This window comes from Trichechus manatus, unplaced genomic scaffold, assembly GCF_000243295.1.
Source record: "Trichechus manatus latirostris isolate Lorelei unplaced genomic scaffold, TriManLat1.0 scaffold00069, whole genome shotgun sequence".
NCBI classification, from domain to species: domain Eukaryota; kingdom Metazoa; phylum Chordata; class Mammalia; order Sirenia; family Trichechidae; genus Trichechus; species Trichechus manatus.
Window position 1 is genome coordinate 8,640,554 of NW_004444005.1, and position 27,285 is coordinate 8,667,838.

Consider the following 27,285-nt stretch of genomic DNA (forward strand, 5'->3'; position numbering starts at 1 on the left):
GCACTGGAGCTTCCCGGCACCCCCAGACCAAGCCACTGGAAAGTGGGGGTGCTGGAGGGCCTCTCCCCGCCAGGTACCGGGCGATGCTCTGTCTCAACCAGTGGGCAGAGCAGGTCTGTGTCCAGCGCCTGGCATACAGCAGGTGCTCAATCAATGGTGTGCAATGAGTGAGTGATGGTGCCCTTGCTGAGTCCATGGAGTGCGCCAGACTCCCTGCAAGGGCTGGGGCCACTGCAGGCCCAAGAGCTGGAGCACCCACTCCCAACCAGGCCGCGCGGCAGGGGTTGGGGGCACCGGCTCCCACGGGGTGCTTCCCAGCCAGGAGAGGGGCGAATTCTGCCAGTGGACTGGCACATCCACAACTTGGGAAAAGTCTGAGAGGCCAGCTCGACGCAATCGCGTGGAAAGGAGAGGACCGGGGTCGTGAGAGGAACACAGGACTCGCTTCTACTCGGACGCAGAGTGGCGGGGGGCAGGGGCAGCAGGCTGGAGCTCGGGGTGGGCTGCCAGGGTCGGTGGCCCCTGCCGCCTTTGTGTCCCTTCCTCGATCACTGTCAAACCCGAGTCGCCAGGAACGGAGGAATAATTCTCACTGAGACAGTGGGAAGGAACGCTCAGACCCAGAGGGATGCGGCAGGTGAGGGGGGAGAACAGGGAAGAGGTGACTCCAGCCCCTCTCCCCACCTGCCCGCCAGCCGGCCGGCCCTGCAGTGAGGGCGTTGGAATGTGTCTCGCACAGAACGTGCCCGACCTGCCAGGCTGCCAGCCGCCTGCTCCCCGGGGTTTTCTCCCCTTCACCTGCGGAGAGCAGAGCCCCGGGCAGCCCGCCTTCCTCTTTCTTTGTGCTTCCCTTCCCGGCGTTACTCCCTCTTCCTGCTTGATAAAACCCGCTAAGACTTTAAACCCCTGTCGTAAGCCCGGTAAACTAGAGCTATGGGCTGGATAAAACCCCCATGCTAGCCAGTAACTATTTCCCAGGTGTTTATATTGGAAGAATCGCAAAGGTATCTCCGGTATGAATCGAGTCCCGGCTAATCTCCAGAGAGCTTCTTAAAAAACGCCGAGTGCTCACGACGAGAACCATCGGAAAGCGGGTTTTCACATGGGCCGTGATTCTACGTAACAGGCGCTCAAAGGTGGGATTTGTGGGGAAGGAACGTGTGTTTCCGTATCGTTCCTGGGCTGGTCTTTCCTTTTTTAAAAATAACTGCTGGCTGCATTTGGAGGAATTTATCTTTGTGATTTGTTGGGACGTCTCGATGGGAGTGTATCCTCAGAGGCAGAAAAGATGACAACTTTCTACAGTGACAATGAGGCATCGAGAAACAAGCCAAGCCCTTCAAGACCCAAATGATTAATGGCCCGTGATTTCTACCATGTTAGGCTGTCTCAGATCACCAATCAAACTTGAAATCTGGGATAAGGCACTTTCCATTTAAGACCCCTGAAAAGAGGCACGTGCAGCTTTGTGCATTTAGATTTTTTAAAAGTGGATTTCACCCTGTCATCATCCTTCTCAAAAAACCAAAAACCAAACCTATTGTTGTCAAGTTGATTCCAACTCATGGCGACCCCGTGTGTTACAAAGTAGAACTGCTCCATTGGGTTTTCTTAGCTGTAATCTATACAGAAGCAGATTGCCAGGTCTTTCTTCTGCAGTGCCGATGGGTGAGTTCAAACTACAAACCTTTAGGTTAGTAGTCGGGCACAAACTGCACCACCGAGGGACCAATCTTCCCCTACTGTTCTCATAAAGAGGTGACTTAAGTCATAGGGTTTTATGGGTTGAATTGTGTCCCGCCTAAAGTCCGTGTTGGAATCCTAACCCTATATCTGTGGCTGTGATCCGCTTGGAACTAGGGTTTTCTTTGTTATGTTAGGGTGGGTTCTAAATCTAATCACTTCTGAGTTCTGAAAAGAGCAGACGAGACACAGAAGCCAGTCCATACGGGGGGGAAGTCAGAAGCCATGTGAGGAACGCCCAGGGCTACTGATGAGGAAGGAATCCAGACGGCCAAGACCGCAATTTGGACTTTTAACCCCCAAACTGTGAGAAAATAAACGCCTGTTCTTTAAAGCCACCCCCTTGTGGTATTTCTGTTACGGCAGCACTAGGGAACTAGGACGCACCAGCCGCCATGACTCATGGCGACCCTGTGTGTGTCAGAGCAGAACTGTGCTCCCTAGAATTTTCAATGGCTGATTCTTCAGAAGCAGACTGCCAGGCCTTTCTTCCGAGGCACCTCCAGGTGTACTCAAACCTCTGACTTTATGGGTAGCCACTGAGTGTGTTCACTGTTTGCACCACCCGGGGCTTCGACTAAGATGCAGGGTGAAGATGAATGAGACCTCCGAGAGGCTGTCAGGAAGCAGCTCCTTCCTGCACATGTCGGGGAAGAAAGTGCCACTTCTGACGCCATTTCAAGTTCACGGAGCTGACCCTTTGGCCCCGCATCTGTCCTTTGACCCTTCCCCCAGGAGAAGACAAAGGAAACCGATGGAAACCCTCCAAGTGTGAACCGGGCGCCCCGGCGCAAAGCAAAGGTGAGTGCCAGGCCACTCTGCGTGGGGGGACCCCCCAGCCTGAGCCCGCCCCCCGGCCCGCAGGGGAGCACCCACCCCAGAATCTACCTGTGTAGTCCTCAAGACACTCGCAGGTATAACCGCCCTCGCGGCTGCGGCAGCGGCCGTGGGCGCCGCAGGGGCTGGAGTAGCAGAGGTCGATCTCGGTCTCGCAGTAGTCGCCGGTGAAGCCGGGCGGGCAGCGGCAGCGCAGGCCGGTGATGGGGTGGATGGGCCGGAAGAGCACGGTGGCCGAGCTGATGAAGGGGGCCGAGCTGTCGAAGCGCAGCACCGACACGCACTTCATGTAATTCTCGCAGGGCTCGCGCAGGCAGATGTTGTCGTCGAAGGGCAGCACGCGCTGCGCCGAGATGGTGGTCAGCAGCGTGCGGTTCAGGTAGATGTGCTCCTGCAGGGCCTCAGAAGGGAAGAAGCGGCCGCGCCCGCCGCCGGGGAGCAGGGCGGAGAAGGTCACGTTCAGGATGTTGGCGCGCACGTCCGTGTCGTTCTGGATGTTGAAGATGAAGACGTCGTCCTTGGCCGTGGACAGCACGGCCGCCACGCCCTCCATGAAGAGGCCGAGCAGCGGGGACAGGAACTGCTCCTGCGACATGTTCTCCAGGCGGACGGTGATGCTGTTGGTCAGCATGTCGTCCGTGATGATGGTGACGCGCAGAGTGCAGAGCGCGGTCACGCTGTGGATGCCGTCTGCGGGACAGAGGAGAGTCGGGGTCACTGGGACACCTGGGAGTCGCGGTCTCCACCCATCGCCCCCCAGGAAAGCCTCGGACATGCTCAGCACAGGACATGCACGCTGGGTGCCCCCACCCTGCCCTCCCACCCCCCATCACCCATCACCACCTGCTGCCCCCATCTTGACCTCCAACAGCTTTCCCAGCCGGGTCTCATTCCCTCTGACTGACCCAGTGACCCGCACTCACTTCCTAAAGGACAGCTTGACCACGTCACTCTACTGCAGGAAGCCCTCTGTGGCTCCCCAAAATGCTCAGTGGGGCACCCCAACCACTGCCATGACCCAGCCCCTCACCACCCAGGGACACCCTCTCACATGCTCCGCTCCAGACTCGTGGGGACACAGCCCGCGTTCCATGTCCTCTGCACCCGCTCCAGCCACCAGGAGACCCCCACCCCCACCGCCAACTCAAACCCCTGGGATCCGGGAAGCCCCGTTTGGTCCTGCCTGGGGAACAGCCTGGGGATGGTTTTACTTCTCTCGTGGTTGTTGGTAGCTGCCATCAAGCTGGCCCCAGACTCCTGGTGACCCCATGTGCGCCAGAGTAGAACTGTGCTCCACAGGGTTTTCAATAGCTGATTTTTTTGGAGATAGATTGCCAGGCCTTTCTTCCCAGGTGCCTCTGGGTGGACTCAAACAGCTGAGCACTAACTGAAAAATGGAGGTTTCAGTCCACCCAGAGGCACCTTGGAAATCCTGGTGGCGTAGTGGGTGAGAGCTACGGCTGCTAACCAAAAGGTCGGCAGTTCGAATCCACCAGGCGCTCCTTGGAAACTCTGTGGGGCAGTTCTCCTCTGTCCTGTAGGGTCGCTGTGAGTCAGAATCGACTCGACAGCAATGGGTAATGGTTAGAGGTACCTTGGAAGAAAGGCCTGGTGATCTACTTCTGAAAGATCAGCCACTGAAAACCCTATGGAGCACAGTTCTACCCTGGCACGCGTAGGGTCAGCAGATGTCAAAGTTGACTTGATGGTAACTGACTTTTTTTCTTGGTCAGGTGAGGAGACCTGGAGGCCCACCTTGCCACTCCAACACCAGCAAGGTACCACAGCCCCTGACGAGGGCACAGCACAGATAGAAAGTCCTGAAGATAACGGGGGGAAATACAACAGATGCCTCCTCACCCCAAGACTGTACTTTCTCAGGTACCTGGGAGCTACGCATCATGTTGGGAAGGGATCATGAGTCACTAACTTGTCTACACAACAGAGAAAGGTGAACCCTTCAGAGCCCACAACCACAGTCATGTACTGTTATCCCAGCAAACTTGGGATCCCAGGAGGACCGGCATTCGCCCTGTTTCCAGGCGAGGGAAACCGAGGCACAGAGAAGCTGTGTTTCATGCCCAAGAACACAGGCTTGGTTGCTGGTGAGCCTGGCTCCACCTTGATAATAACCCCGCCACCCAGCCAGCACCCACGTCAGACCTGCGCATGGCACCTATTATTCCACATGGTCCTCATGATAACCGCGGCAAGGTAAATTTAAAAATCAGAGATAATAATGTTTTAACCTTGGTGCGGGGAGGGCACATCCAAGCCTGGCATCCAACCCAGGAGCCTTAGGAAAAACACTCACCAATCTGTCTCCAGCTTCTACAGAGCACAGAGTAAACGCTCAACAGCCTCATCTTTCCCAAAAAGCAAGGGAAGTCTGAGAAACTGTCCCAGCCCAGAGGAGCCTAAGGAGACACGGCGACAGTGTCGTGTGGGATCCTGGGGCAGGACGTGGATATTAGGGAAAGACTAAGGGGAGCTGAACAAAGTACGGGCTTCAGCTGACAACATGCATTGATGCTGGTCCACCAATTGTGAAAATGCACCAGAGTGCTGTTACGATACACTCGTGTCCCCCTAAAACGTGTGTTGGGATCCTAACCCCTGAACCTGTGGATGCAATCCCGTTTGGTAATGAAGTTCTTTGTTATGTTAACTAGGTCATACCCGAGCAGGGTGGGGCTCCAAATCTAATCACCACACACACACACACACACACACACACACACACACACACTTTCAGCCTCCAGAGAAAATGAGAAAATAAAATTCTGTTCACGAAAGCCACCAGTGACCCCCTGGTTTTTCTGACACACTAAGCATGCAGGGTCTTAGGGGTAATGCCGCGATGGTACCCACAGGCCCCTGGAGACGCAGCTGGAGCCCAGGAGAGCGGGGAGCTGCATATAAATGTACCCACCATGGGTCTTTGCCACCCTGTCCCACGCACACCGTGATCTTGGCAGGAGGAAGGGGGAACCTCTCTTCTATCGCTGACAACCACGAGACCGTGTCCCACACAGCCCGAGGTCCCAGTGAGTCCCGGCCATTCTCCCACGGCCACTGTGTCCTCGCCTATGGGCTGTTATCTGCTCTTCCGCTGGCTGGAGACAAAGGAGCCTGCTCCTGTCCCTGCCCGTGGCCCCCACAGACCAGCCAGCTGGCCTCTCATCACCATGGGTGACGACCGTGCCCATGTGGCCTCCTGGCGCCTTGCACTCAAAGCTCGGAGCCTTTGAAGCAGCTTTCTGCGTCTCTGTGGGGCTTTCTTTGAGGCCAGACAACAGGTGCGATGTTCTCAGCCCACTACCTGGAGGCTCTGGTTTCTCTCCTCTCTGAGCAACAGCAGCCACCAGACTGAACCCACGCCTAGCTGGCCACCTTCATATGGCGACTCGAGCATTCACTGCAGTGAGGACAGGGCAGCGGGGGTGGACACACACACACACACACACACACACACACTCACTCAGACACGCTGGAATGTGCCATCAGCAAACTTCAAACAAGGAGCTCTGGTGGGGCAACTGTTGAGTGCTCTGCTAACTGAAAGGTTAGTGGTTCAAACCCACCCAGCAGCTCCCCAGGAGAAAGACCTGGTGATCTCCTCCAGTAAAGATTTCCAAAAAAAGCCAAACCCGTTGCCGCTGAGTCGATTCCGACTCTTAGTGACCCTATAGGACAGAGAAGAACTGTCCCATGGGGTGTCCAAGGCTGTCATCTTTACAGAGGCAGACTGCCACATCTTTGTCCCACGGACAGGCTGTGGGTTCAAACTATTGATCCTTCAGTTAACAGCCGAGTGCTTAACCACCGTGCCACCAGGGCTCCTCCCATGAAGTTCACAGCCTAGGAAAGCCTCTGGGGCAGTTCTGCTCCGTCTCTTGGGGCTGCTGGAGTCGGAATCGACTCGACAGCACCGAACAACAGCAGCAAACCACAAACACACCTTCAGCCAAAGTTCAAACAAACTGTGTGCAAAACGCCAGCTCTCTGGCAGCATCCGAGCCCTGGGAGAGCAATGCCAAACGGCTGGCAGTTCGAATCCACCAGCCCCTCCTTGGAAACCCCAAGGGGCAGTCCTACTCTGTCCTTTAGGGTCGCTATGAGTCAGAATCGACTCGACGGCAACGGGTTTGGTTTTTCGTTTCTTGGCGGCATCACAGAGATGCAACTGGATGCTCCACATCAGGCGATGTGAGTGCCCGAGACGCCTGTTTGACAAATTTTAAACAGCGTGCAGAGACACTTCGGCACTTGGGCCCAGTGTCGGGAGAGCTCAGGTCTCGGGCTGACAACCCAGCAGCCCGCCCCCCGCTCACACCCAGGCTAACCGGGCCTCAGTGGCCCCTCCGTGAAGGGTGAGTGGGAACAGTACCCCCCCACACCCAGGGGGCTGAGAATTAAATGAGACACTCTAGAACACCGGGAAACCCTGGTGGTGCAGTGGTTAAGACCCACGGGTGCTAACCAGCAGGCTGGCAGTTCGAATCCACCAGGCGCTCCTTGGAAACCCAGTGGGACAGTTCTACTCTGTCCTCAGGGTAGCTATGAGTTGGAATCAGCTCGACGGCAGCGGGTTTGGGTTTTTGATTTATAGAATACGAGGCAAGCATCTGACACTCAGAAAGTGCTACTGGTGTCATTAACAACCCCAACCAAACATGGTCACTTGTGGCAAGACATTTAAAATTACTGCCTATAATGGCAGGAGGCCTAAAGAGACAGGCAAGGAGCCCTGGTGGCGCAATAGTTAAGTACTCAGCTGTTAACCAAAAGGTCAGCGCTTCGAACCCACCAGCCGCTCCTCGGGAGAAAGATCCGGCAGTCTGCTTCTGTAAAGATTTACAGCCTTGGAAACTCCATGCGGCAGTTCTACTGTGTCCCATAGGCTCACTATGAGTTGGAATTGACTCCACCGCAATGGCTTTTTTTTTAAGGAGAGAGGTGGGAGAGCCCCAAACCAGCTCTGCACGGACAGCCCAGGCCCAGGTTCCAGGCCAGTCCTTTCTCCTGTCCTGTTCACATCTGGTCTGTGTGAAGGACAGCACACGCCTCCCTGCACGGCAGGACCGAGGAGCTGATGGAACGGAAGTGTGCGGGCGGGCACTTGGAAAAGGAACAGTCGGCCAACCACAAGCATTCTAACGCTCTTCTTAAACGTTCTTAGAGATTCAGATACACTATTATTCAATAAAATATTCCATGTCGTCTCAAACCACTATTCTGTTTTCAAAACACATTTACCTAGCATCCCTGCCTCCCCTCCAGCACGAAAATTCTAGAAATGACAAGACCGTTCTCTCAAAAGACATGGAAAGGGGATGAGGGAAGAAGAAATCATGTCTCCAGACCATGAGGCTCAAATGAGTCAAGATAAACATTACATTTTATAGAAAATACCCGACTCAGGTAGCACCAAAAATGAGGAGACATGAAGCAACAGAGACACCTAAAAGCCTCCTTTTCAAGGTCACTCCTGCATTTATTTTTTACAGTAAAATCACATGAGCTTCCATAGTATCAACTCAGCAGTGTTCTCTCTCCTGATTTCATGTATAAAATAAGCTCCTAAGCCAAGAGGAAAGTTAGTACCTACTTCAGAATTTCACACTACCAAGTTATTCCATGGCAGCACATTCCGCCATTTCTACTCTTGATAGAACCTTCCAGAAGGTTGAGATCATAACAGGCCCCATTACCCCACAGGAAGATTTAGTCACTGCTTGAAGCAGCTGACCCAATCCCAAGTTACCAACTTTGTGAGCAGAGACTTGGAGAAAGTGGAAGCTTATCAAGATAAAGAACGAGCACTTCCATTTAAGAGCTAAAGATTGACTCAATAAAAATTAGCTTTATTTTGGGTAAGATTATCCAAAAGGAGAAGTGAGTTAAAAGGTATTTTAAGAATGGTTTCCCTTAGTGTATGCTTTGCTGTGTATATTTTCAACAATAACAACGAAAGAGAATGGTTTCCTTAAAACCAAGATGGCGTGAGAACTCAGAGGAAAGGAACAGGAGTTGTGTTAACAGAGCAGAACTGCCTTGGACTTCAAAGAGCTGGAAGCACCCTTCTAACCCTGAAGATGCCTGAACTCACTCACTATAAAATCGCTGCGTGACCAGCTTAGGTGGAGTTAAAGTCAGCTTCACTTGTTTACCTTGTACACCAAATATTGTGAAATAAACCTCCTGTGCGTGGGGAATTGGTTCACGTACTTGCAATGAAAACATAACCAGCCACCTCGGGCTTCAACCTGGACCATACAGGAAGTTTCACCAGGAACATTTTGTTGGCCCTGTTTTTCCTTTTATTTCAAGTACTAATTTAATAATCCACCACCTGTCTGTCAGTTTGTTGTACTTTGGTGGCTTGTGTGTTGTTGCGGTGATGGCGGAAGCTATGCCACCAGTATTTCAAATGACCAGCAGGGCCGCCCATGGTGGATGGGTTTCTGAGGAGCTTCCAGACTAAAACAGATTAACAAAAAAGGCCTGGTGATCTACTTCCAAAAATCAGCCAACAGAATATTGTTTGATATAGTGCAGGAAAATGAGGTGTCTAGGTTGGAAGCACTCCAAATGCACAGTGGCCAAAACAATGATCCTGAAGGTGGCACAGGACCCGGCAACATTTCATTCTGTTGTACATGGGATCGTCATGAGTCGGAACCGACTCGACAGCAATTAACTATAGATAGGAATTTGTTTGCCGAGCAGGAGTCCAAACGTCTAGAGGTCAATACTAAACTCCTAGTTTGAGAACAACAGGTCATCAACAAGCTTGAAATAAGTTTTTTTTTAAAAAACTGTTGTTGTTGTTAGGTGCCACTGAGTCAGTTATGACTCATAGCGACCCTATGAACAACAGAACGAAACACTGCCCGGTCCTGTATCATCTTCACAATTGTTGCTATGTTTGAGCCCACTGTTGCAGCCACTGTGTTAATCCATCTCATTGAGGGCCTTCCTTTTTCTCCACTGACCCTCTACTTTACCAAGCATGATGTCCTTCTCCAGGGACTGGTCCCTCCTGATGACATCTCCAAAGTACTTGAGACGAAGTCTCGCCATCCTTGCTTCTAATAAGCATCCTGGCTGTACTTCTTCCAGGACAGATTTGTTCATTCTTCTGGCAGTTCATGGTATATTCAATATTCTTCGCCAACAACATAATTCAAAGGCATCAATTCTTCTTCAGTCTTCCTTACTCATTGTCCAGCTTTCACATCCATATAAGGCGATTGAAAACATCATGGCTTGGGGCAGGCACATCTTAGTCCTTAAACTGATATCTTTGCTTTTCAACACTTTAAAGAGATCTTTTGCAGCTGATCTGCCCAATGCAATACATCCTTTGATTTTTTGACTGCTGCTTTCATGGGTGTTGATTGTGGATCCAAGTAAAATGAAATCCTTGACAACTTCAATCTTTTCTCCGTTTATCATGATTTTGCTTACTGGTCCAGTTATGAGGATTTCTGTTTTCTTTATGTTGAAGTGTAATCCATAGTGAAGGCTGTGGTCTTTGATCTCCATCAGTAAGTGCCTCAAGACCTCTTCACTTTCAGCAAGCAAGGCTGTGTCATCTGCATAACGCAGGTTGTTAATGAGTCTTCCTTCAATCCTGATGCCGAGTTCTTCATATAGTCCAGCTTCTCGGATGATTTGCTCAGCATACAGACTGAGTAAGTATGGTGAAAGGATACAACCCTGATGCACACCTTTCCTTATTCATCGTCCAGCTTTCACATGCGTATGAGGTGACTGAAAACACCATGGCTTGTGTCAGGCACACTTTAGTCTTCAAGGTGACTGTCATGGATTGAACGGTGTTCCCCCAAAATATGTGTCTACTTGGTTAGGTCATGATTCCCAGTATTGTATGATTGTGTACCATTTTGTAATCTGATGTGATTTCCTTATGTGTTGTTAACTCTATGATGTAATAAGATGGATTAGCGGCAGTTATACTGATGAGGTCTACAAGACTGGATAGTGTCTTAAGCCAACATCTTTTCAGATATAAAAGAGAGAAGCGAGCAGAGAAAAATGGAAACCTCATACCACCAAGAAAGCAGTGCTGGGAGCAGAGCACGTCCTTTGGATCCGAGTTTCCTGTGCAGAGAAGCTCCCAGACCAAGGGAAGATTGATGACGAGGACGTTTCCCCAGAACCAACAGACAGAGAAAGCATTCCCCTGGAGCTGATGTCCTGAATTTGGACTTGTAGCCTACTGGACTGTGAGAGAATAAATCTCTCTTTGTTAAAGCCATCCACGTGTGGTATTTCTGTTATAGCAGCACTAGATGACTAAGACAGTGACTATCATGGATTGAATTGTGTCCCCCCAAAATAGGTGTCTACTTGGTTACATCATGATTCCCAGTAGTGTGTGACTGTCCTCCATTTTGTGATTTTCCTATGTGTTATAAATCATAATATCTACCTGTGGTTAAAAAGGATTAGGGTAGGATATAACATCCTTGCTCAGGTCACATCCCTGATCCAATGTAAAAGGAGTTTCCCTGGGGTATGGCCTGCACTACTTTTTATCTTACAAGAGATAAAAGGAGAGGGAAGCAAGCAGAGAGTTGGGGACCTCATACCACCAAGAAAGCAGCACTGGGAGCAGAGTTTATCCTTTGGACCCAGGGTTACTATGCAGAAAAGCTCCTAGTCCAGGAGAAGATTGATGACAAGGACCTTTCTCCAGAGCTGACAAAGACAGAAAGACTTCCCCTGGAGCTGATGCCCTGAATTTGGACTTCTAGTCTACTAGACTGTGAGAAAATAAATTTGTCTTTGCTACAGCCATCCACTTGTGGCATTTCTGTTATAGCAGCATTAGATGACTAAAACAGTGACATCTTTGCTTTTCAACACTTTAAAGAGGTCTTTTGCAGCCGATCTGCCCAATGCAATGTGTCATTTGATTTCCTGACTGCTGCTTCCATGAGCATTGATTGTGGATCCAAATAAACTGAAATCCTTGACAACTTCAATATTCTCTCTGTTTCTCATGATGTTGCTTATTGGCCCTGTTGTGAGGATTTGGGGGAGTTTGCAGGTAGGCAGGAAGGAGGGGGAGGTTGTGATGTGAGCAGCAAGGATGGGTATGGGAAAGAAGAGAGACAGGAGAGAGAAACAGGAGCCAAAACAAATAAACAAAAGAAAAAAAGAGTGCTAAGGGAGGTTGTCATTGGAGCGTAGAGACTAAAAACCAAGAAATGGAGAAAAACAACAAAAAAAGAAGAGATAAATAAATAAATAAAAACTAGAAAATAAAAAAAGAAAAGGCCCCAGGGATCCCACTGTTGCGGCTGTGCAGACTGGGGTAGTGGCTTCAGGCCAAGCAGTACAGCCTGGCTAGAAGGGGCAGAGATGTCACACAGAACCAGGTTTTCAAGAGACAAGAAAAGAAGGTAAGTATAAAGAGGTGAGAAACTAAGAAATGAAGAAAGAAAAAAAGGAAAAAAAAAGGAAATGCCCCAGGGATCCCACCGGCGTGGCTTTGCAGACTAGGGAAGTGGCTCCCAAGCTGCATAGTACAGCCTGGCTAGAAGGGGCTCCCAAGCCGTGAAGAGAAAAAGAAAACAAACAGAACAGAACTAAACAAAATTTTTAAAAAGCCCTGGGGATCCACCAGCATGGCGGCGTGGACCGGGGAGGCAGTTCCCCAGCTGAGCGGCACTTCACATCCTTTCTAGAAGAAGCAAAGAAGGCATACGGAGCCAGGTGTTTGAGAGAGAGGAGGGGGAGGAGGTGAGAGGCAGGGAAGAAACCAAAAGAAGCAGAAAAAAGCAATACCAGCAACAAAAAAATGGCACTGAGGGAGCCAGCCAGCATGGGTGGGGCAAATCCAAGTGGCACAGAGCCAGAGCTGTTGCCTCCCAGCCAAGAGACTGCAGCCGGCGGGAAGCAGTGGAGGCCTAGCAGGGGGGAAGAAGGGTGGGGTGTTGGAAAGCGTATATCGCTGGTTACTGGGTGCTCTGTCTCCTGCTGCAAGCTCCATGAAGCTGCTTTCTGGTACTCCCTGTCCTCTGCTCTTCGATGCAGGTGGGGTGAATCCAAGCAGCATGGAACTCGCACCACTTGGCAGGCCAAGTGACCTCAGCCAGCTAGGAAGCAGCGGAGGCCAAGCAGTGGGGAGAAGGATGGGGGGTGGGAAAGTGTATACCACTGGTTACTGGGTGCTCTGTCTCCTGCTGGGAGCTCTGTGAAGCTGCTTTCCCATACTCCCTGTCCGCCAGGAGTCCAAGATGGCGAATCCATGCTGAGCTGGCTGATAGGGGACCTCCGCTCATATTTCTCCTTGCTCTCTGCTCTCTGTCAGTTTCTTATTCCATTCAGTGCTTGGCTGAGTTCTTTATCTCTTCATTTGACCTGTAGGGTTCCAGGATTGACATTTGTCTCTGTTTTACTTAGTTTTTCGGGTCTTTGCTGTGGAGGGACAGTATGGTGCTTCTGTCTATAGCGCCACATTGGCTCCCCAGGCTTGAGTTTTTTCTTCAGTTCCTTCAGCTTTAGAAATGTGGAGTGTGTCCTTTTCAGTTTTAAGATTAGGAGAAGAAAAGCACGAATATAGGAGCACCTAGGCAGGGTTTCTCCAAGTGGCACTATTAGCATCCAGGGCTGCATCACCGTCTGTTGGGATATGGGCCATCCTGTGCACTGCAGGATGCTGAGCAGCATCCCTGGCCTCTACCTAGGAGATGCCAATACCAGCCATCCCCCAGTTGTGACAACCAAATATGCCCCCCAACGTTGACAAATATCCCCATGAAACACAGGAGGGCAAACTCATACCCAGTCGAGAACCCCTGCTTTAGGAAATGACACTGACATTTCTGGACTCTTCTTCCAGCTTGAAAGTACAAGGAGGCTGGGAAGCAGCATGACCTGGGGTTTCATGCTTAGCCACCCCACCACTGCCAGGCTGGCCCAGGACTCTACACCTCCCCAGCTGCTACTGTTTGGAGCTTCCCTCTGCCAGCTGGGCCTGCCCAGGCCTGCTCTTCCCTGATACCTTTCTGCTCCCATCCTAAGAAAGCTGACCAAGTTCCCTGAGGCAAAGACTAAACGGCAGAATGAATTTTAAAAAGCAAGTGAGCTCCTCTTTCTAAACCAAATGACACTCTCTAGCATGACAATGTGGCCCATGAACAATCGCCAAGAGACCCCCATATGTCCTCTAGCTCTGGATCAGTCCATAACCCACCCACCATCAGCCCAGGAGAGCTATGGGCAATATGGATGAGCAAACATACCAGCTCAGCCCAACTCAACCCAGCCCAGCCCAACCCAGCACAGCCCAGCCTAACCCAGCCCAACCCAACCCAACCCAACCCAACCCAACCCAACCCAACCCAACCCAACCTAACCCAACCACGCTGGCTGCTGAACCCTGCCCAGAGCCCTGTGAAGTCTCCTTATTCACTGCTGCTCAGAAACAGCTCACCACTGGCCAAGGGGTTTGGGAGGGACAGGAGCTGGATAGCATCATCCCAGGCTCCAGCTCCAGAAGTGCCGTCGTCACCCAGTCAGCAGACGCCACCAGCTGCTCCTCATCTGGACACCTCATCCTTCAGGGGAAAGTGTCCTCAGACGTAAAAGCAGTTTCCCCCAGAGGGTTCACAAGGAATGGGAAACCGTGGCTGCCTATGGGAGAAGGTGGGACCCTGGGAGGCTAGGGGACAGGTGCGTGGGAGGCTAACTTGTTGTTACTTGGTACATTTATAACTTATCTTTCCCATGGCTATGTGTGTTAGAAGGAGCCCTGGTGGTGCAATGATTAAATGCTCAGCTGCTAACTAAAAGGTCAGCGGTTTGAACCCACCAGCCACTCTGTGGGAGAGAAGACTTGCTGATCTGCTCCCATAAAGAGTACAGCCTAGGATGCCCCATTGGGAGTTCTACTCTGTCCTATAGGTTCGCTATGAGTCGGAATTGACTTGATGGCACACAGTAACAAAAACATATGTGCTAAGCTGAATAATGACCCCAAAAGGTGTGCACATCCTAATCCCTAGAACCTGTGAATACATTAACTTACTTGTCTAAGGGGAATTAAAGTCTCTATCAGCAGACCAACAGACAGACAGACAGCAGGGCCCAGAAACAGACCCATGAGTCCATGAAAATGTGACGTAGGACAGAATTGGCAACTGGGAAGAGGCCCTTCTTCATAAATGGTCCCGAGACAACCAGTCATCTACATGGAGGACAAGACATCATCGGAATCCCACCTCACACCGAACACAAAAAAACCACTTCCATGTGAATGAAGGGCTTCAATGTGAATGGTAAACCTGTTTTAGAAGAGATTGTACAAAATTACGTTTATGATTTTGAGGTAGGTGAGGATTTCTTAAACAAGACCCATAAAGCACCGTCATAAAGAAAAAATGTATGATTTTGACTACATGAAAAATAAAAACTTTACAAAGAAAATTATAAATATATATATATTATACACACACGCACACATCACCGATGATGAGATAAGCCACAGACTGGAAGATATCTGACCCTAAAACAAATAACCAGCTGCTCAACGTCATTAGTGATCGGAGAAAAGCAAATTGCAACCACAATGAGGTACTATTTAACACCCACCAGATCGGCAAAAATTAAGTCAAAGACCAAGAAGCAGTGGCAAGGATGAGCAACAGGAGGAAAGTCTGTCCTGAGGGGTGGGAACGTGAACTAGCCTAATCCCTCTTTCAAACAGCTGGTGTTACCTAACGGAGTGGAGCATTCCCAAGCCCTAAGACCGGCAATTCCACGGGAGCTACGTACCCCAGGGTAAGCCTCCGCCACGGCACCAGGAGACACACACAAGCACACCCCAAGCAGCGTAACAGATAAATAAAGTGTGGTATATTCACGCGACAGAATATTATATGGCAATGAAAATGAATCAGCTACAACTTGGCACCCCAATATAGACGCTGAGTGAACACAGACTGGCGCCATTTGTATCAACTCCAGAATGGTGTTTATGAGATAGTGCCATTTACATGATCTCCAGAAGCAGATACAATTTAACAATATATAGGTCCATAATCCGTTATCTGAAACCCTTAGCATCAGAAGGTTTTGAAATTCCGTTTTTTTTTTTTTTTTTTGGAAAGGTAAAAGGTGCATGTGACCCAAGCCATGGTGTTTTCAATTGTCTTGTCTGCATGCAAAAGCTGGAGAATGAAAAAGGAAAACAGAAGACGAACTGATGCATTCGAACTGTGGTGTTGGCAAAGAATATGGACTATACCATGGACCACCAGCAGAACGAACAGATCAGTCTTTGAAGAAATACAACCAGAATGCATCTTAGAAGTGAGGATGGTGAGACTTCAGCTCGCTTGCTTTGGATACACCATCAGGAAAGACCAATCGCTAGAAAAGGACACGATGTTTGGCAAAGGGGAGGGTCAGAGAAAACGAGGGAAACCTTTCATGATCTGGATCGACACAACAGCCTCAACAATGGGCTCCAACACACCAGTGATCATGACGATGTCGCAAGACTGGGCAACATTTCATTCTCTCATACAGAAAGTCTCCATGACTTGGAGCCGACTCCACCGCGATGAACAGCAGCACAGTCACAGAGCCCACGATCAAATGCGTAATCTTCCCGCAGCCACACGCGCATATGCACATTATGAGGGTAAAAACTGTCGATCGTTTTGTGTTGGTTTCGGTTCAGTTTTGCCACCAAATGGATTTTTACAAAACTCACTTTGGGTTTCAGAGCTTTTTGGATTTTGGAATAGCAGATAAGGGACTACAGACCGTAATATTTTTTATGGCTAATAACATGTGGTATGAACCAAAGTGAAACGCAAAGCAAAAATAACCCAAAATTCCCTTAGGAGAAGAAGCAGCGTGTGACTTGGCACATGGAAGGCCTCAGGGCGTGGAAAGTTCTACAATATTCGCTGGGCGGGAGTGCACAGGTGTCGGCTGTTATCCTTTATACCACATGGCGCAAATGGTTAAACGCTTGGCTACTAGCTGAAAGGTTGGTAGTTTGAACCCACCCAGAGGCGCCTTGGAAGACAGGCCTGGGGATCTGTTCTGAACGGTCACAGCCTTGAAAACCCCATGGAGCAGTTCTACTCTGCCACGCGGGGTCACCATGAGTTGGAATCGACTCAACTGCAGCTAACATCAACAACGCCCCACATCTAAGTCTGATATGGTATTTCGTATACGTGAACTATTTCAGAACAAGAAAAGTTCTTTTAAAGTTATAGGGGTAGAATGATCGGTGGGAGAAAAAACACAGAGTCTCAAACGGTGATACAGTTCCCAGAACAGTAACATGGGAAGGAGGTGAGGTCATCTGTCCATCCGGGCAGGGATGAGGAAGTCCGTTTGGGATGTGATGGGTTTGAAGGGCGCAGACAGACGCAGACATGTAGATAAACAGAAGTAGAGACAGATTGGGCAGGAGCTGCCTGAGAGGCGGGCCGGGGACCAGGAGCCTAATGATGGGGACCTCGGGCGAAGAGGAGGCTTTAAGAAAGAGGGTGCACTCACCTGTGTGATGTCCCTGAAGCACTGAGTAAGGTGGGGACCAAAGACTGTGCACTGGGTTTTGGGTCACAAGGTGCTCGCCATGATCCAGGACAACCCTGCTCTGCTGCCACCCACTTCCTCTCTGACTCTGGACGAGCTACTTAACTTCCTGTGCCTCGGGTTCCTCGTCAGTAAACCAGAGGCCACGGCAGGGGTAGTTGCTACCTCATGGAGTTTTTGTGAGGATTGCAAGAGCTATGTAAGTCTTCGCTATCACTTTGTATTGTGTCTGCGGGCTGCAGTTAACAATTAGAACAAGGTGGTGCTTTCAGGGACAGGAATTTAGAGTTCCGGGGGCTGGGAGTCTAAATCAGGGTGAGGTGAAGGCTGTGTGGATTCCTCTGGGGCTCTGAGGGCGAAACTGCTCCATGCCTCTCTCCTCGTTCTGGTGGCTGCCAGCAACCCTCGTCCCCATGTCCATTCTCCCCTCTTAGAAGACACCACTCCGTAGGGATTATAATTAACGCACCTTGCTCCAATATGACCCTGTTAACGGATAACAGCTGCAAAAAAACTCACTCGAACAAGGTCACATTCACAGGTAGAGTAGTAAAGACTTTAACACACGGTTTTGGGGGCCACAATTTAATCCATTAAAAAAAAAGCCAGCCCAAACCAGCTGCTGTCCAGTTGATTCTGACTCGTGGTGACCCCACGTGTGTCAGAGTACAGCTGCGATCCATAGGGTTTTCAGTGGCTGATTTTTCAGAAGTAGACTGCCAGGCCTTTTTTCCAAGGTGGCTCTGGGTGGACTCAAACCTCCAACCTTTCGGTTAGTAGCCGAGCGCATAACCACTTGCGCCACCCAGGAACCCCTTACTCAGTCTGTAACATGCCTGTTATTTCTTTTGCTTCCTCAACAACCCCATGAGGCAGTCAGAGCAGACTCCACTCCCCCAGGGACGAGGGATGTGGGGCCAGAGAGGCTGAGGGATGGTTCCGAGGACCCACAGGGCCTCAGCGACCGAGACGCAGCTGAGATCTTCCGGCTAGAGCACAGGGGGCCCGGCAACCTCCCCATGTCTGCTCGGCCCTTTCACATTTTACACGAACACTTCCAGGGGAGAAAATAATTATTACCTGCAGACGTTTAGGAGACCTGGTGGCACAGTGGTTAAGAGCTCAGCGGCTAACCAAAAGGTCAGCAGTTCGAATCCACCAGCCGCTCCTTGGAAACCCTATGGGGCGGTTCTACTCTGTCCTACAGGGTTGCTGTGAGTCGGAATCGACTCAACAGCAACAGGGTTTGGGCAGAGGCTTAATGAAGAGAGGGAGCTGCAAGGAGTTTTAATGCCAATAATTTGTACCTATTTAAGAGCCAATGAGTAACAACAAAGCCAGCTCCAGTGGAAGGCAGCTTATACACCCTTCTGCCTCCAGGGACGAAAGCACGCCGGTCAATGACACAGAGCACTGGGCCCCAAAGAGAGATCAGAAAGTTTCCGGATCCCCCAGCTCTCAGGCACCCCTACTTGTGGGACACCAACGGCTTCCAGCCTAGAAATCCAGGGGGTCAAGGCAAGCAAAATGGGGCTGCTGGGTGGAGAGTGGGCAGGTGCCTCGGCTGCGGTAACTCCTGTCTGCTCCACCCTCCTGCCTACAGGCGACAGGGTGGTCTCCCAGGCCAGCCCAGCCCAGGCCAGCAGCTGCCATGGGACCAGCCTTCCTCCATAGATGGGGTCCCAGGATCTGCAGGGGACCTGGAGGGGTGTTTTGGATTGAATCGTGTGCCCCTAAAATATGTGGAGGAATGCTAACCCCTATACCTGCGGATGTCATCCCATTTGGGCATAGGGTTTTCTTTGCTATGTTAACAAGGCCATTCGGGGGAGGGTGTGTTCTGCACCTGATCACTTTTGAGATAAAAAAGAGCAGCACAGACAGCGACAAGCACAAACGGGGGACAACAGATGCCACGTAGAGATGGCCAAGGACCAGAGGAACACAGGACTACAGAAGCTGAGACAAGGACCTTCCCCCAGAGCAGACAGAGCGCCTTCCCCTCCAGCCGGAGCCCTGAATTCAGACTTCTAGCCTCCAGGACCATGAGAATAAATTTCTGTTCACTAAAAACACACGCCTGTGCTATTTCTATTACAGCAGCACTAGGAGATGAAGGGAAACCCTGGGGCATAGTGGTTACGAGGTACGGCTGCTAACCAAAAGGCTGGCAGTTCAAATCCACCAGGTACTCCTTGGAAACCGTATGGAACAGTTCTACTCTGTCCTATAGGTCGCTATGAGTCGGAATCGACTCGATGGCAGTGAGCTGTTTAGAGGAGATAAAGACAGGGACAACCACTCCCTCCCAGCCACCAAGTGTCTCCCCGCTTAGGAGCCCAGTGGGGGGCCTTCAGTCCCTTCCAGAATAATTCCATGGAGATCTCTTTTCAAATGTAAATGCCACTGAGAGGCTCTGTTAAGCCATTGACTCAAAGTCCCAGGGGCCCTGGCAGCCCAGGTTCACGCTGTGAAGGTCCCTCCCTCCACTCACAGCAGTACCCCCACTGGTCGGACACAGGGGTTCTGCCCACAATGTCCTTGTGGCTGTCGGGGACACCGGAGTGAATGGTCCCAATGACCACACCTGCCTACCAGGGGAGGCCAGCCTCCACCATCAACGGGGGACCACCCTCCACCCCACCCCCCAGTAAGGAGGTCCTCTTTGCTTCTGAGGATCCTCCCCCCATATTTAGCGACGGATCATTTTCTTTGGGGAAAGGATCAAATATTGGCTCAGACGTCTATTAATTTGCAACTGACATCACCACTGCTGAGAACAGAAAAGCAGGAATTTTTTTCTTCTGGTTAAATATTTGCTAAGAAAATTCCAGTTCTAAATTTCAAGAGCCTGGTTTAGCAAGAAGTTAGGAGGAGAAGGCACAAGTAGCTTTGGATTATTAACTGGAGACTCTTGTGGAAGAAGGGGCCTCCCAGTGGACACACCTCCTTTAGTAAACAGAGAACGTGTGTATTCTAGCATCCTTCCTTTCCTTGTCTTCATTACGTCTCGTGCTTTTCTCTAGCGAAGTATTTTACTTTGCTTCTTTCAGGCCTCCTTTCCCCTGCCTCCAGATGGTAAAATCCATGTCCAGGATTCAAAGAGGGAAGTAAAACATCTTTCTCCTCGCACTGTTCTGCTGAAGACAAGCCCTCCCTTCTCACGTGGGCCCTGCAGTTTCGATTCCACGGCCTTTGTCCGAGGCCACCCCTCCTGCTTCCCCGGAAACTAATGAGCTGCCGGACTATTTATTCTGAAGCAGTGAGCAAGAAGACTGGAGCAGAGACTCAACCCAATTTGGACAGGAGGAGGCCAGCGTGTTGGCAGGCAGCACCCAGCTCAGTCCAGCTCATTTATCGAGGGAGTCGCCAGAGCAGGGAACATCTCAAGTGAAGCTGAAAATCCAGTCTGGCTGACTGACACCCCCCTTTCAGAGTCTGCCCTGTGTCTCCAAACTGCAGAGGTGCGAACGCTGCGTCTCCGATACCAGGCTGCAATGAGGCGCCATCCACGGTTCCATCAATGGGCTGGCACCACTTGCAAGCAATGGACTCCGTGGAATTTTCTGGAACACACGTGTCCGCGGGCGTCCAGGCCTGCACAGCACCCCGGACAGTCTGGGGAAACGAGGGCTTTGAACCAGTTTGAACTGGTTCTGTCATGGTCAACGAAGCGAAAAAGGAACAGACCCAAATTCTTACAACTGGGTGACTTGGTACAGTAACCGGGGCCGGAAAAGTTACAGGCTGAAGCCCTGGAATAGGAGACTCGGAACAGGTGTAGTGAGCCCTTTCAGGAGACTGATGCGTGAGACTGGATCATTGCCAGGACATTCAAAGCAGCGTGGCTGGCCGCCATCTTTGAGTGGGGTGCCGCCATCTTTGAGTGGGGCACCACTGTTTCCGGCTCTGCTCAAAATCTGATGGGCAAGAGATTTGGTTGCTATGCAACTTGTACGCTGCCCTTGTTTTCTAAGAGGGAGATTAAGTTTCTAGCAGGGCTTCGACCTTTGATTTTTCCCATTCCAGTTCACCCAAATTTTAAAAAACTCTGAGTCTGTTCCAGTGACACTTCCTCAGCCGTAATTCAACTGGGAAGAACCGGTTCGAAGCCCTAGAAGAAACAGGCTTGAGCTGCAGTAGGTGGCACCGCCCTTCCAGAGTGACCTTAGGGAGGACATGTAACCGTGTTCTGCTTTTGTGGACCACGGTTTGAGTTTCTTCTTTCTTTCTTTCTTTTTTTTTTTTAATTAAACAATGATACTTCTCGTGGCCCATGCTAGTCTGTTGTAAATATTCTGTAGTATTTCAGGTGCTTTTTAACTTGCGTCTCAGGATGTGCTCCATATGGAACACCCACTGAAATGAGGCCGAGTCTGACCTTCCCCCATCCCTACTGGTCACTGTCTGGTCCTTGAAGGTGGGAGTCTGTCTGACCTCTCTTCTCAACCCCACTGTGCTTCCTGTCTCACAGAAGGAGCTGCCACTGCTCAAACATTTGCTAAGCACCTAAGGTGTGCATGTAGCCAGGCCTCCACTCCTTGTACCTCCTCCACTTAATGCCCATGTCAACATACACACATACGCATACACCATACATACATGTATACACAAAATATACACACACTATACACTCATAGTACACACACACATGCACACATACATATACACACACATATACACTCACAATACACATACATGCACACACATGCACACATACATATGCACATACACTCACACACACATACACATGCAGACATATACTCACATAAATACACGTATATGCCCACACATACACTCACACACACATAAAACACATACATGTACATGCAAAATATAGTCACACACATAAATACATATACATGCACATCTTAGTCATCTAGTGCTGCTGTAACAGAAATACCACAAGTGGATAGCTTCAACAAAGAGAAATTTATTCTCTCACAGTCTAGTAGGTTACAAGTCCAAATCATGGCATCAGTTCCAGGGGAAGGCTTTCTCTGTTGGCTTTAGAGGAAGGTCCTTGTCATCAATCTTCCCTTGGTCTGGGAGCCTCTCAGCACAGGAACCTCAGGTCCAAACTACACGCTCTGCTCCCGCACTGCTTTCTTGGTGGTATGAGATCCCCAACTCTCTGCTTGCTTCCCTTTCGTTTTATCCCTTGTAAGACCAAAGGTGGTGGAAGCCACACCCCAGGGAAACTCCCTTTACATTGGATCAGGGATGTGACCTTAGTAAGTGTGTTATACAATTCCACCCTAATCCTCTTGAACATAAAATTACAATCACAAAATGGAGGACAACCACACAATACTGGGAATCATGGCCCAGCCAAATCGATACACACGTTTTTGGGGGGACATAATTCAATCTATGACAATACACACACACACATACACTCAAACACACACACGTATACATACACTCATACACATATAAACACATACACACAAATACATGCACACTCATGCACTCTCACACATACACATGCATACACTCACACACATACACACACACATGCAAATACACACACTCACACACACAGTCCCTCGCACACTCCCGCAGTCCCTAAGGAGAACGCCAGCTCTGAGATCTGTCGTGGGGCCTTTCGCATGGTTCTGCACAGATGGAGTAGATTAATCTAACACCAAATATCCTGTTATTAAGTGATTCAGAGATGTCTTAAAAGTAACAAATTGGATTTTGCCCTTAGAGTACCCCAAGGGTCCTGAAGAGGATAGAGAAGTTCTCTCAGTAACTGCCACAGCCGACTACATTTACAATGCATTTATAATTAAAATTATTTGGTATAAGAAGCCTGTTTAAAGATTCTAATCTGCAACATGAGCTCAAAAAACTCCAATTAAAATTGTCGTCACTCATTAATTCAACAAGGATTTGAAGCCCTCTGTGTGCCAAGTCCAATTCCAGGGATGCCAAGAGAAAAAACACACAGCCAAGCCCTCCGGTGTCCTCAGCCTGGTGGGGGTGACAGATGGAGCCACAATGACAGGGAGGTAAGTACCACGGGGCGGGGGTGGTGTCCAGGACGTGGATGGAGGTGTGGGGATGGGGGAGCAGTGTTAATGGGAGGTGTGGGGGAGGGGTGTGCAGTGTGAATGGGAGGTGTGTGGGACAGGGGGAGCAGTGTTAATGGGAGGTGTGGGGAGGGGTGTGCAGTGTGAATGGGAGGTGTGGCGGAGGGGCACACACTGTTAATGGGAGGTGTGGGGGAGAGGAGCACAGTGTTAATGGGAGGTGTAGGGGTGGGGCATGCAGTGTTAATGAAGGGTGTGCAGCATGCTGATGGAGACCTGGGGTAGAGGTGTATATGGGGAGCTAATGGAGACCTGGGGGGGGTTGTATATAGGGTGCTGATGGAGACCTGGGGGGGAGGTGTATACGGGGCACTAATGAAGACCTGGGGGGTGTATATAAGGTGCTGATGGAGACCTGGGGGGGAGGTGTATACAGGGTGCTAATGGAGACCTGGGGGGTGTATATAAGGTGCTGATGGAGACCTGTGATGGTGGTGGGGTTTCCCTGAGCTGCATCCTGCAGCAGGAGCAGGTGCCCCAGGTGGAAAGGGCGTGGTGGACGAAGGCAGTCTGGCACATAGTACCTACCCCATTACCTCACTGAACCTGCCTGGTGACCTTAGAGCCCCAGGTGTCACGCACATCCGTTCCCTCACCACTCAGCCACCTCTGGGAGCTGGAGGGGAAGGATGGTCAAGGGGATGTGGCGGATGGGCTGGGAGGCTGGAGCCCCCGGTGTGTCTGTGGATGTGGCTGCCGAGTCCACAAGGAGCGTAGGCTTCCAGCTCCCGAGCCTCCGGTAGCAATGGGTACGGCAGGGAAGAAATGTGGACATGGCAGGGGTACACAGCGGAGCCTGTAAAGCCAGGAAGCTGGTGTGTGCGTGAATGTGTTCACATGTATGTGTATGTGTCCTTGAGTGTGTACATTGATGCGTGTGTGCACAAGTACAGGCATTCATGCGTGTGTTCACGTGTGGGTACGTGCAGGTGTGTGCGTGAGTATCCGAGTTCATCGTGTGTATGTGTGTGCATTCACATGTGTGCATGGATGTGGGGGTGTATGTATGCGTACGCATGCATGTGTGAGCATGGGTGTGTTCATGTGTGTGTGCGTGCGTGCGTGCACGTGCAGGGAACATGCAATAATCTTGTGTCTCCGCCCTGCAGCAGTAGATTCAGGCCCTGAGCTAGCATCTCAGACAGGAAGGTGTGCTGTGAAGAGAGACAGGCCTGCAGGCCTTGGAGAACCGCGGGCACCCCACATGGCCTCGCTGAGGGGCTCAGGGAACAAACAGCACCCTGGCCCCTCGGTGAGAGAGCTCCCAGAAGCGCATTTTCTGCTGAAAGGGGGTGAATCGTCCCTTGGCACCCAGCGTCCCTCTTTCAGGGTGTGGTACTTGCGGTCACGGAGGCAGGAGGGGGATCAGCCAGTCAGATTCAGCACCACAGCGGCGCCCACGCCCACAGCAGGGTCAGGCTGCCTTCCTGCTGGTGACACAGGTGACGTAAAACTCGATCGCCAGCCAGTCAATTTCTCCAAAGCAAAGACTGATTCTCAGCCTGTAACCAGTCTTAGGGACACCTGACTGCTTTTCCTCTGCTGGGAATTGTTAACCAACAAGCTGCCCTCAGTTCTAGTCAGCACAACTGCAAATGGCCGCCAGTAATGAATCCTAGGGTTACGCCTTCCTGACCCCATGGAGCGTGCTTTCCGGCAAGGGGCACGTTTAACTATTAACCCAAGCCGAGTCTCCCAGCGTGCCTGCTCTGGGTGCAGAGAAGAGTGGGTTCGTCACTCCCACCAAGGAACGCTCCCAGACAACTGGAGGCAGCTGCCTGGTGCTCCGGGGCAGGCCTCTGCCCAGGTGCAGATGGCCGTCCCGCCCCTTCTATACAAAGGGGCCATAATGCTTAGAATCCAAGGGGCCTCGGTAGCCCCAGGCCCCCCTAACTTGGAGGTGCGCCTCCAGCCTGGGCCTCTACAGGCCAGTAGAAGCTGCTCCGGCAGCGGGGCCGGGGACCCTCCATGAGCCCGAGAGCAGCCTCGGTCAGGAAACACCACTTTTCCCACACGCTGTGGCCTCCAGGTTCCAAGAACACGAGCTCAGAGTCCAGAAACAAAGACCTGGCTGTGGTGCTGCCGTCGCGCCTGGCTGCGTGCAGCACAGGCCCTGCCGGCACCCCACCTCGGCCCCTCACCCCTTGCTTTTGTGGCCGTTAGCTGCCCTCCAGTCGGCCCCGAGTCGTGGGCCCCGTGCACAGCGGAAGGAAATGCTGCCCTGTCTTCTACCACCCTCATGATCGGTTCCTTCTGTTGTGCTCCACAGAGTTTTCACTGGCTGATTTCAGGAAGCAGATCGCCAGGCCTTTCTTCCTACTCCGTCTCAGTCTGAAGCTCCCCGGAAACCTGTTCACCATCATGTCAACAGGCAAGCCTCCACCGACAGACGGGTGGTGGCTGCGCATGAAGTGCCCTGGCCGGGACTCGAAGCCGGGTCTCCCGCGTGGAAGGAGAGAATCCCACCACTGAACCCCACTGCCTCACCTCTAAAGGGGCAGTATGTGCCCTGCCCACCTCCCAGGGCTGCCGAGACAAAGAAGTGACACATGACGTGAGCGGGGCCACAGGCGCCCACAGGCATTCCCACCTGGAGCAGAACCCGAGGGGCCTGGTCTCTGCCAGCCGGAGAGACCCTCAGACTCGAGGGCCCCGAGCCCTAATTACATCTGACAAGACAGGAGCCGAGACGGGTCTTTCCAGGGTCACCGGGACAGGTTCTAGCAGAGCTGGAGGAGAACCTGGGCCCCTAAGACTCCCTGCCATGCCCTGTGGCCCCCAAACGTGTCCCGACAGTTTATGCAACAATTCAGTATCGGCATCAGTTGCCATGGAGTTGATTCCAACTCATGGCGACCCCACGTGTGTCAGAGTAGAACTGTGCTCCACGGGGTTTTCAATGGCTGATTTTTTGGAAGTAGATCTCCAGGCCTTTCTTCCAAGGTGCCTCTGGGTGGACTCGAATCTCCAATCTTTTGGTTAGCAGCTAAGTGCGTTCACCGTTTGTAACACCCAGGGGCCCATTACAATCAGGAACAGATGAAAGGTCACTACCCTTTGCACTCTAGGGACACATCATTTTCCTCAAAAAAAATCATGTTTTAAACATGACCTGGGAGGGAAAGGCCCAGCAGAGTTAACACCGTGCGGCTTCTCTGCAGCTATGCCCCCCAGACAGGGAGAGGCTGGGGGTGGCTTTAAAATCAACAGAAGAAGCCACAAAGCCAAGCTCCTGCAGACCCCGCACGGACCCTCAGCACAGGACGAGCATTGGTCTCACTGCTGTCCACCTCAACAGCCCCGTGGAGCGCCAAGCGCCCCGCCTGGCCTGACACGGCAGTGGTACCTCATCTCGAATCCACCAAATAATCCCACCAGGCCGGTTTCACTTTCCTTGTTCTACACACAGGCCCCTGAGGTCAGGGGGTCAAATGGCTTACTCAAGGTCACGTGGCTGATTGATGACACGCCCACATGCAAATCCAGAGAGGCCGAGTCAAAACACACCCAGGGACTAGCTGTCACGACAATAAAGGGGACGACTTGGAGGTGGAAGAGAAGACAAGGAGTGGTTGGCAAGCTGCGACCCAGGATACCCAAAGCCGACTCCTCTCCAGCTTCGGGCATTCGGATCCCAGCTCCAGTTGCCCCTCCCAGGTAGTGGGCCATTGTGCCCAACGCTGCCAGGAGACAGACCTCAGGGTTACAGCGAGTCTGTTCTCAAGTTTCCTTTGTTCAGAACAGAAGTTCCACTTCTCATTATAAATGCATGCTGGCCATCAATGGGCTTAGTTATTTCTACAAACAAGTCTGAAAACACAATGTCCAGCACACAACAAGAAATAACCAGGCACACAAGGAGACAAGCCAGCCTAAGACAACCTGAACAAACAGCATGGAACACCTGTGCTCTTTCACTTGGAGACACAGTCCAGCTATCACTCCCCGAAAGAGTCTTCCTGGCCCAACTCCACTCATGGACAAACCTACCTGTTTCTCTTTTCCATAA

At 51.2% G+C, this 27,285-nt stretch overlaps 1 protein-coding gene across 1 annotated transcript in view; it reads right to left on the reverse strand.

The window, feature by feature from the left end:
- CELSR1 (cadherin EGF LAG seven-pass G-type receptor 1) overlaps positions 1–27,285 on the reverse strand; it is a 194,138-nt gene that overhangs the window by 116,499 nt on the left and 50,354 nt on the right. The window contains exon 6 of the mRNA XM_004380065.1: positions 2,632–3,270. Within this exon, the coding sequence (XP_004380122.1) occupies positions 2,632–3,270 (639 nt within the window). The remainder of the gene's footprint in view (positions 1–2,631; positions 3,271–27,285) is intronic.